At 34.9% G+C, this 12182-nt stretch overlaps 1 protein-coding gene across 1 annotated transcript; it reads right to left on the bottom strand.

Annotated features, from left to right (window-relative positions):
* Window positions 1–1732: 1732 nt before the first annotated feature.
* On the bottom strand, window positions 1733–9099 carry LOC128559399 (uncharacterized). Its single transcript, XM_053550822.1, has 8 exons — window positions 8910–9099; window positions 7439–7817; window positions 6624–6744; window positions 6328–6400; window positions 5781–5922; window positions 4961–5140; window positions 3781–3928; window positions 1733–3425 (listed from the first exon to the last, which is right to left on the bottom strand). The coding sequence occupies exons 1-8, from the start codon at window positions 9029–9031 to the stop codon at window positions 3190–3192; spliced, it is 1401 nt and encodes a 466-aa protein (XP_053406797.1). The 5' UTR covers window positions 9032–9099; the 3' UTR covers window positions 1733–3189.
* Between the last annotated feature and the right edge of the window lie 3083 nt (window positions 9100–12182).

Below are 12182 nucleotides of genomic sequence, written 5' to 3'. Positions count from 1 at the left end.
GACGGATGGAAAAGTGCATTCCCATAGTCCCTGAAACTGGTTTCTCAACCAGTAGGGGACAAATAACATGAGCTATGGATCGTACACGAAACAGACCCTGTTCATGCCATATTCACATTTGACGGCTAAGTGTGACCTTGACCTTTGAGCTTGGGGTCTGAAAGTTGTGCAAGACACATTGTCTTATTATGAGGTACATTAACTACATTTGTACCAAGTAATATTGAAATCCCTTCATGGATGGCAGAGTTATGGACCGGACAGGAAAAAAGCCCTGTTGACCTTTGACCTCCAATTGTGACCTTGATCTTTAAGCTAGGGGTCCGGGTTTTGCGCAAAACATGCCGTCTCATCATTCGGAACATTTGTGCCAAGTAATAATAAAATCCCTTCATGGATGACTGAGTAAATATTGGACTAGACACGAAATGCGAACAGATGGACGGGCGGACCAAAAGACAGACGGAATGACTGACGTATGAAAAGCGCATTCCTATTGTCCCCGAAACTGGTTTTCAACCAGTAGGGGACTAAAAATGTTGAAGCAGGAGAATGGATGACCGGCTCCTGATGCCAGACCATCCACCAATAGCATACGAATGGATGAAAACAGTTACAATGACTTACACCCCACATCCTACCATCCTAACCATTTACAAGCTGAACATTATAGTGGTATACTAACGCATAGACACCAAAAGGTTTATTTCAGTTTAGTAGTATTGATAATATTTCCAGTTTTTCTGCATTACTGTTCAGTATCAATGCAGTATCATAAATATACCATATAATAAATACAAAGAAAGAAATTATCATGATTGTGCCAATATACACGATTAACAACAACGATATGCTGATGAAATATAACTGCTATGTGATAGAATACAGAGAGGACAGACACTTTGGCAACAGAAACCTATATACCGGTACAATTAATCTTGTCAATAAGTTTGACCATGACCTTTGAGCTAGGGATTCGAGTCTCATGGGACACCTGCCAAACCATTTGAATTTCCATCTACTGATGAAGATCACACAAGCAGTTCATGAGCAGAAGCTGTTTAAAGGTATTTCCAAATTCAGCTCTTGCTGCCCCAAATGCCCCCATTTGAACAAAATTGGGAGAGAACCTTATAATGATGCTACATCAATTGATTCATGAAACGAGGTTGCTTAAAGGTTTTCTTTTTAGCTCTGGGTGCCCAAAAAGGGGCTATTTAAGGTGAAGCATTTGAATAAACATGATAAAGGTCCATGCCATGACGCTACTGAAAAATATTGGTATAATTCTGACTAGTTTTATTTATTTATTTATTTGGGTTTTACGGCACACCAACACAGTATAGGTTATATGGCGCCAAACAGGACTACAAATTTTGGTCCCACTTTCTGACCAGTAGTTTCTGAGGAAAGTCTATTTAAATTAAAATGTTGATGCAGGATGAAGAAGAAGGATGCAGGACAATTGACGCTGGACCATCCACCTATACTAATCGCTCACCCTGAACTTTGTTCAGCTGAGCTAAAAATTTAAGAAATCTGAATGTCACATCTACGTCTAGCATGTGATACACTGTCTTATACCGGTGAATGATTACATAAGTTTACATTGCTATGGAAGGATAGTTGGATAGATAAAAACAGTAAAACTCCATCTTTCGCAATTAGTAAGCTGATGCATGAACCTTCTTTATTAAACACTCATTGTAAACAGAGCAGGAGAAACAAAGCATTTCATTTTGTTATATTTATTCATAACATAATATGTATGAAGTTCATGACTATACATCACAGCCAGCTGTGAGAAAGCTCAAACTATATTTACAAAATTAAAACAAACAAAGAAGACCAAGCCTTTACAGGTGGTACACAACAATTATGACCATGCCTCTTTATAGATGGATCCAGGTTCTAAAGTTATAAACTGAGGCTGTATACCATTCTCAGAATGCAGCCTTGTCATTGGTTTATTTCAAAAGTGTGCTTTGAAACAACCAATCAGATGCTAGTATTTTGAGACTGCTCTCCAAACTTTTTGAATAATTGCCTTAGACCCTGACTTTACTAAACATCCACAAATTGTACCATCTTCACAGTAACAGTAAATAAATACTGTATAAATTAGCCACTAACAAAGTTAACAATGGTTATAAAAGGCTCTGTTTCATTTCCAAAGGGTTTATCAACAGGTATGAGCAGCTACTACTTTCAACTTTCAAAAAGACTTCGAGACAAGCATTTGGTAAAAGTGTGCAATAAAAGCTTCCCCCACTTATGAGAAATGTAATGCACCTTTTTTTTTAATTTCAAAAGTTAATGCTTCCTCACTTCTGGGTAATAAATGCCCATTTCAGCAGAACAAGTCAATGTAAATTACTCAATAATTAAAACTACCTGACCCTGAACTATTCTTATCTCTTACTGTAAGGATCCTTTATTTCTGTCATAACTCTTGGATGAACAAAAATGCTCAATTTCACTGACTGCAATATTAAAATTAAAATTTGTTCATACCTGCCTGAAGTCTAGGGGAACGAGTGCAAGGCTTTATAGTATGTGATATGATATAATAATCAGTTTGAAAACCAGTTCTATATAATATACTTACAGACTCTGTACAAAACTATAAAATATTCCTTTTAAAATTTGTTTTAACAACCCCGCCAGAAAAAAAGTTGCAGCAGAAAATCAGCAGTTTTATAAATGGACATGGCAGGTTAACAAATAAATAGGATTTGCCAGCCTTTAAAAAAATGCATTTGTCAATCCTTAAACTACATACTAGCCAATTTATAGCTCTAAATAACTGCATTTCACTCCCAATAATTTTTCTGTCAAGTTTTACAAAATACTGTCAACAGAATTGCTAGTAACAATTAAACTTTCCTCAATCATAATAATTCTTTGTCAATATACAGGTAAACAACTGATTTTGAAAATGTTCATAACCTGTAATTGAGCATATTCGGAATATGACCTTTACTCATAAGGTCATTGGACAAAACACTTTTTTTCCTAAAAGAAACCTACAAGTGTTGAGCATTTTTCTTTGAACTGTCCTTTGTAATGCAGGCAATGCACATTTCAAAATAAATGCCTGGTGACATAAAGACCCGTCATTATCTAATGCCACAAGTCATCAAGATAACAAAGTAATGTTTGTAGACATGGCAACAGTAGTTAAAGTGTTCAGTCTTGGTTACATTTGTATGCTCTGATGATATCTCTGATAGGTGCTCTACACACCGGACATTTAGCATTTCTGTCCATAAGATGTCGACCACATGGGTAGCAGACACACATATGTCCACACTGATAGAGCACCGAGTCACTGTGGTTATCAAGACAAATTAAACAATGTGTGTCATTAACAGGTTGTGATCGAACTGTTGTCTGTGGTGCTGTTGCATTGTCTTTGTTTCCAGCTGAAAAAAAAATCATTGAAACTATATTCTTTACTTTAATATAAAACAAATAGTTTCTGTTTTATGAATAGTAACCTTTATGTAATTTACAGTATTTTAATACCTATGAAAACTGATGCAGGTGTTTGAGAGACAATGAAAAGATAGCTCATTTATATATTACGAATAAAAAGATATACAATTTTTACACGCATATTTGAGCATAAATGAAATAAATTTTTAAATGTATTTGAAAACAATTTTAATACTTCATAATCCTTTTTCTGTGAAATAGAAACAAATATTGCAGAATTTACTCCTAGATTTCATGTTAGCGAACTTATAATATGTGTGCTAGAATCTCATGCAAAATTACCTGTTGCTGCAGCAATGCCTGCTGCCACTTCCTGTCTAATTGACCGTTGAATGTCCATCTGGAGGTCAAAACTGACCTTCATCATATTCTTCATTTCCTGTAGCTGAGCTTTCAATGAGGCAATCTCTCTACTCATGTGAAGGTTGGTCTGAAGTAAATCATTTATACATGTAACATGGGTTTACACATCAATTTACAACCATAATATTTACTATTTTACTAACACAGTTTTCTTTTTTCCCCGTCTCGATTACATTTCTTGTGATTTTGTAACATTTTTTCAACTGCATAACAAATTTCTGTTCACTATAATCAGTAACTATTTGTTGTTTTTTTTTAAGCAAATAAAAATTTCTACATCAAACATTGAACAAAATGCATTTTTAATCATTATCATTAAAAATCACAACTTTCCTCTTTATTTATTGAGTAAAATTATAGTGAATGCACAAAAGTAAATTATTCTGGCTCTGACTGCATGAATGCAATAATTGTGTTTTGAAAATTGTTCTACTTATATATCTGAATAACAGTATGACTGTTAACAATTTAAATGAATAAAGATTTGAAAGTCAATGTTATGGATAGTGTATGACAGTTATTATGGAAAGTGTATAATAGTTGTTATGGAATGTGTATAAATGTTATAATGAAAAGTGTACAATGGTTGTTACTGGCAGTGTTTGACAGTTATAAGAGAAAGTTTATGATGGTCATTATGGGATGTGTGCAATTCTTGTTATAGAAAGTGTACAATGGTTGAAATGGACAGTGTAAGGCAGTTGTTATTAAAGTGTACAAAGGTTGTTATGGAAAGTGTTTTATGAATGTTGCAGCAAGTGGATCAATCTTGTTATGGGAAGTGTATAATGGTTGTTATGGGAAGTGTATAATGGTTGTTATTAAAAGTTTACCATGGTTCAATGGATGTTAATGAGAGTGTATCACGGTTGTTATGGAAAGTGCATGGGAAAAGTACCATGGCTGTTATGGAAAAAGTACATGGTTTGTACTAAAAGTGTATGAAAAGTATACAATGGTTGTTATGGAAACTGTACAATGGTTGTTATGGAAACTCGTACAATGGTTGTTGTAGAAACTGTACAATGGTTGTTATGCAAACTTGTACAATGGTTGTTATGCAAACTTGTACAATGGTTGTTATAGAAAGTGTACCAACCTGAGTATAAGGTACAGCTGTAGCACTGATACTGGTGATAGAGGCTGTTTCCCAGTTCTCTCCTGGAGGGGGAATACCAATATTGGAGAAGTCATTCTGAACGTGGTGTTGACTTTGTGGAATGGAGCGTATAAACTCTTGAACTCTCCGTCCATCTGTACCTGTTGCATCAACACGATTCTGAAATTTGTAAAATGTAATTAAAATCTCTTCAATTAAAAATATGGAAATTTATGTAATTCACACTCTACTTCATACCATTTCAACAGAATTTCTGAACTTTAATTGGCTAGAAGAAAATAAAACCAACTGATTGCTTTTTTCTCAAGTTTCTGTCAATATCAGATACTGATTGTAAGCTTGATCTTTCCCCAATACCCATGGCTATTTATAACATCATACCAGGATATGCTTTCAAAACTGGTAATGAATACACACACACAGAAAAATCGGACATTAACTTGGTATAACACATACCAATGCTTTCAGACTCTGTAACAGAACTGACCTTTTCTCTACAAATAAATGAATCAGCAGTGAAGGACAAAAGACATCAGACATTTTGACTTCTTTTATTTCATCAAGAACATGTGCACAGCCCAGAAATCTAACAGGACCTCTCAACTTACAGTTATGCTCTATGCACTAGTTAACTAGGAAGTCAAAACAGTTTAAGATAAACTAATGTAGCAATAATAATATTGATAGCACATTTCAAATATATCCTACTACATATATGCAATAGCCTGAAGTAGAGTAATGTATCTCAATTATATTTTACAACATTTATGCAATAAATCTGTTCAAACTGAATATATACCCTGATATGAAGCTCCAATACATTGCGAAATTCTCCCTCCAGTGTGGACGTGACAAGCCTGCGATGAACGAGTTCACTGACTTCCTGCACAAGACTCTCTTGCTGCATGTCTTCAACAATATTCCAGTCAACATTTGCTGGTCTGTAAACAGACAAAGAGTTTCATCACATAAAAATTCTACAAATTTGTGTAAAAATATTCACCCATTAAAGCTGATGGAAAATGTAAAACACTGGATGCAAAGTTAAACACACTAACAAACAGATATTATACAAATGTAGACAACATGTTTCATTCTCAATTTCACAGATAAAATTTAATTTAGGTTGATGTATGTATCAATGAATATTAAAAGATTATTGCTTTACTTCCGAGACATGTTTAAACACTATGTTTTTTTCCTGAATAATGGTAATTAGCAAATCTAACAAAGTTCATGAATTTTTTGTCTCTCAGCAAATTACAGATAGCTTCGCCATTATAAAAGAAAGGTGGTATGACATATATCTTCTAAACAATATTTTACACAAGAAAAATTAAAGTTACCTTTCTTGAACAGGCATCTGCATTGGTGGTGGTGGTGGAGGAATTCCATTGTTTAACACTGCACCAAGTAACCCTACAAGATGGAATAAGATAACTGAGCTGTATATTTTTAATAAATAAAGTGCCAAAATAAAAAAAAAATCAGTAGTACAAATTATAACATAACATATTACTTACTTGCCCTCAAAGTCTTATTTGCAAAAATTTCATATGACAGAGAAATTAAGGTCCCATCTGGTATCTGGTAGGTCGAATTTATCCTTGAATCTGCTATTATACCTCTGTAAGAACCTTACCTCTAGGATCTTGCACTCTAGTGTTGTAATCTACTGATACGCTAGAAGAGGAAGTGGTGCTATTACTTGACACACTATCACGTCGCTCGGCAACACTAGATACAGCATCTGCAACAGGCGTCTGCAACACAAACAAGTGAAGCAACAATCAATTTACGCATTAATTTTGCTGAAAAAAACACCCATTCTAAACCTACCAGTATTTTTTCCTTCTATAGCAGCCAATTCCCCTAAGAAAAGTTTTTTTTCAAATCATGAAGTTTTCCCCTATAACTTTGCTAAAATACCAAGCTTGTTTTCCCAAATAACAGACACAGGTCCCTTCTCCTCTTCATCTATATTCTGACAAAATGCTTTAATTATTGAGTAAAAACCCTGTTTAATAATGATTTTCAATGAACCATAACACATACATTGCTGTATCATAATATTCATTTTGTGCTGGATTCAATGTATCTTCCGGGAAAGAGTTTCTAAAAAAGCTTATTAGCTTTCTACTCGATCCCTAGCTTTTGTAAATATGTATTGTAATTAAATGCTATTTGATTAATAAATATTGTTTAAACCAATGTATCTTTTGGAATAGTTCATGCGTGTAATTAGCTTTCAATTGCCTTTAAAAAACAAGAGTATTAACAAGGCAGAAGCAGCTGACAACTTCAGCACAAGAAACAGTGTAGGAGTGTAGGAACTTGGGCATAGAATAAATTGAAGCAAGGACACAGCCTACTCCTGCAAGCACATAATTACCCTATTATTTGTAAACCTTAATCATAAACATGCTAATTACAAATAATTTCTATCAATATCTTTACCTGTGCTCTAGCCGGTGTATTTACTGGAGAAGGTGTGGGCTGGTGCGAGGATGATGGACTGTGACTCTGTGCAACTGTCCGGATACTTCCCCGAATAATGTTCTCTAAATGTCTACGAAAAGCTGCTGTTTGCAGAGTATTTGAAACTCTCTGCTGCTGGGAAAGACCCTGGATTTCAATGACAACAGCCTCTGGTCTGTGTTCTTCCACATTGCTTGTATTAAAAGGGACATTTTCTTTTCCAGATGCTTGGGCGGCATTGACATTCTCTCGTACTTCGATGTTCTTCTTAATAAATTGGTTAATATTATTTCTGTGATCCTGCCCTGTTACTGGTCTGTTATTATTCTCTATCTGACGCAACTCATTTAACCTCTCACTGAAAATAAAACATTTTCATATTTATTTGACCATAATAGCCACCTACTTCACCTGGACTCAAAGACATTCTCTCGATTTAAACATCATCTCTCATCTGGAAGACAAAATGTCTTTTCAATTGATTTTAAGACTAAAATTAAATTAGCTTAAGAAATGAAAATCATTGAAATAAAAATTAAAATGAGCAAATTTATTTCAAAGATAGAAAGTTATCTTTCTTTTATCAAATTGTTAAAGCCTAAATTATTTCTAAATTTTGTTTAAGCTTTGTAGTAAAGTAAACCCTGGGAGAGAAAATACCATGGTCCCCACTGGGGCTCGAACCCCAGACCAAGTGATCCGTAGGCGGACACTCTAACCACGTCGCTAAAGGGTTAACCCAACATCAAGGCTGTTGGAAGTGGCCTATAAACCTACTATCACTACACTTCTTCCCCTTTACATTTCAGAGCTAACTAGCCCTCCAGAATGACCCTCCATGCTCACTGCATGGGTGCGTCAAACATCCTCGTCGCCATTAAAGTAAACCCTGAGAGAGAAAATGCCAAGGTCCCCACTGGGGCTCGAACCCCGGACCTCGTGATCCGTAGGCGGATACTCTAACCATGTCGCTAAAGGGTTAATTAACCCAACAGCAAGGCTGTTGGAAGTGGCCTATAAACCTACTATCACTACAGTAGTTCTTAGGAAAAGTTTTATTAAAAGGTGTTTCTTGTAAATCTGATTTGGCATAAGTTGTTTAAATGAATAAATAATATAACTGGAATGAAATGATTGTTTAAATAAAGATTTAGTGATTTTTCAACACTTGAGACATTGAGACAAAGCACGATGTTTAGATTGAAAGTATGTCTCTTACTTGTTTATGATGAAAGTCATTCTTGGATCATACTGAAAGAATATCATTAGAAAGAACCAGCTAGCTAGTTTCCCTTAATTAATTCTAGGCATATTAAATGTACAATCTTGCAGCAACGTTAGTACATGCATCACGACTGTAAATATACAGAGCTGTCAACAAGAAATAAAGAGTTGTCAACAAGAAATCAGAGCCGTCATCAAGAAAAAAGTTACGTAGAGTGCACAGTACCTTCGGGTTCTTTCCAGTAAAGCATCAAAAACTGCATCCATTTTATTTTCACTCTCCGTCTGACTGTTACTTGTGACAAGCTCAGTGTCGTGTGCGGTATAACTTTCACCACCCTCGGCCATGGTTTCTACTTATAACTGGGCGTGAATGGCGAATGCTTGCAGCTTTTTATACCCAGTTTATTTTTACCAATTACGTACCCCTTTGTTATGGTCTGTTTGCACGTTACTCATGTCCTTGGTTTCCCGTTTTCACTATCTGTCAACTGTCAGCTGAAAATTAACCGGGTGCCTGAATTCACGGAAAACCAGTCTTAAAATAGCTATTACAGTTAGATGACGTCATAACGCAACAGGCGCGCGCAGATGAGCGCGACATCTACTTTCGTTTTGAATGCAGACGATTTTTTTCATGGCTTCAATTGATGGTCTATTTGAACAAATTATTCATTATGAAAAGACTGCACAGAAGCGTAAAAACTTCCTCCAAGAGCGTATGTGTTATTTGTGTGTATAATTGATATAGTAAGAAACAGGGACGGATGCAGGAGTTTTGGCGCAGAATTTCTAAAAATAATATTTTCTACAGTAGTCAGCGTGATAACTTTTGACTGTCGCTGTCTCCGTCACCTATAAGATATCAGATAATAAAATAAGTCATCCCGATAAGCCAAATGAGTAAGGCTAAGATAGCTAATGCCATTTTATCCCAGCGCCGTAGCCACCATTCTCGCATACCAGAGGTCTACCGTGGCAGGGGCGTAGGGACGATTTGAGCATTGGGGCGGCGGAGGGGGTGGGTTTGGGAGGGGGTGTCCCCCTGCTATGAACGGGGTACGGGGTTGCCCCGAGAAAATTTTGCATATAGCTAGAGTAAATGGTGCAATCTGGCGACTTCTTGGACTGCTCAGTATCTGTTGAACATACTCGTTTTTTTTTCGAGTGTTCACCCCTTTTTACAGTTTACTATGTTTAAACACTGTAACGGCGGTACGATGTTAGATACGCACAATGTCTTGCCAGTGTAAAACAAGTGAATGTCTAAGTAGAGGATCGAGCACAAGACCCTGACTTAAAGGGGTAATCTAATCCTTATAGCATTTTAGTCATTAAATGGCATTGTAAAGGTAAAACGCAATTCACTGTTTTCTTTGAACCATTGAGGGTTGAATGAACGGAGTTCATGGTTCTTTTTACCAAATGATCGATTTGGAAATGCAAAATTGCGAGGCTGATTGGCCTTTTATATTTTTATGTAGAAGCTGTAATACTTGTTAATTTAACTAGATATGAGGATTTTTCTACATTTTATGCGTTGAATTTAATCATTATGATTGGTGCCTTTGATTTGCAAACAGTATGTTTAAGCGTCAAAAATATTAATTTAATATAATATTTTATGTAAAGACATCTAAAGATCCCGATTTGCGTTTGTGTTTTACTCAAGATACTTTCCTTTGTCGGCAGAATTTGAGATACAACATTAATTGCAAGTTTGGCAGTAAGCAATTAAAATCGATTAACTTTCATTAATTAATGTATTGCCTATAATCCAAGTCTGCGGGGCGTAAAAATACAGCGACCTTGGTTGTTGCGGATTATCGATTTTGTACAATACCCTGTCACCAAGGTGATCTAGCAAGGTGTCAGCGATATGACACGATTCTGTGTACATATCAGTCGCCGATGCACTTCATGATAAATGGTAGACCGCTGTTTTTATTTTCAATTATATTTTCTAGCCTTTTCAAAAATTTACGAGTTCGGCATTTCGCCGCTTCTCGAAATATTGGGGCGGCGGGCGCGTGGTTCCCCGGATGACGAACCTCTGATGGATGAGAATGCGTAGCCACACGCAGAACTTTGCCTCGGGCCAAAAAAAGGTAAAAATTAGTACCCCTTCAGTACACGGACAGAGCCCCACCTCCCGTACATGGCACAGGGTAAAACGCAGACCACAAAGGGAAAGAGGAGTGCAGACCAGTTGAGTTATATAGGGGATCTACAAAATGCAGACCACAAAGAATATAACAGGTATTGGAAAACGCAGACCACATAGAATGCCTGAAAATTTGGAAATAGCTGTTATGACACTTGTGTTTTATAAGTGGACATGATATGATGACATTGGAATGTCAGTTAATTATAAGTTATTGTGAATTTGTAGAACTTCATTGAATAAAGAGACTCATTTTTTTGTTTGTTTTTTTTTTACAAAATTTATCTGCATAGATCTACATTATTAAAATTCAAGATAATCTAATAATCATTTGGGAGACTTTTATAATATCAAAAGTCGAATCTTTAACTAAGACACTAAAATATCAATAGTTGAATATTAAATATATAATTTATGCAATTTCTCAAAACTTGTATAATTTATTAACTGTCCATAATCACAAAGAAAAGAAACACAAATTGTAAATATATACATACATTTAATTTAGTAATAAATTATGAATAAACTTTCCATGACCACAAGTTGAAAAAAAAAAAATTATATCTATTATACATCTAATAATTACACCTTCAGTGAACTGCAGAAAAAAACACATTAATTCTAAAATGAATAATAATTTTCTCAGTGTGTACATGAATTTAGTATCTAAAATAATAATAGATATTGTTGGTATTAAGGAAAAAGCAATGGCATAAGCATAGTGCTCTTTGAAGCTGAATTCTGCAAATATTATTTTTGAAGAATCATTTGTTTGAAATTTGAAAAGATATATATTTCAGTATATTTTGTCTGAAGACACATCTTTGCATGGCTCAGCTCATAGGTTTTATGACCTCAAAAGTAAACTGTAATTGTTGATCTGTTTCATGGTTAACTGACAGAAACTGTGGTACTTAGTCTGCTTTTAAAATATTTGTTTTAAATTTATGATTAATTTGAGAAAAATACCAAAGTCTAAAGCTGCATCAACATATTACAATGACTGCATTTATAATATTGACTGAACATAACATGATAAAATTTAATAAATAAGGTATATGAAAAAAAGATTTGAAATTAAAAGGCTTAGGCTGATTAAATCATTGACATATTAGTTGCATCTGATTATAGTTTTTAAGCCTCCAATCAAAGAGTTCTGTTGTTACAAAATGTTCAAATAAACAAATACAAGATAGAAAGATTATCTAATCTACTAACTGATTAGAGGTGCTATTTCTCATTTATTCATTATTGAATAATCCAGGAAGTCTACGGAATAATGCTTTTCATAATGTATTAATTTATCCCCTGTAACAATCTAGCATTGTTTAATTT

This window comes from Mercenaria mercenaria, chromosome 9, assembly GCF_021730395.1.
Source record: "Mercenaria mercenaria strain notata chromosome 9, MADL_Memer_1, whole genome shotgun sequence".
NCBI lineage: Eukaryota > Metazoa > Mollusca > Bivalvia > Venerida > Veneridae > Mercenaria > Mercenaria mercenaria.
Note: the sequence above shows the minus strand (reverse complement) of the source record. Positions and strands in the feature narration are given on the sequence as shown.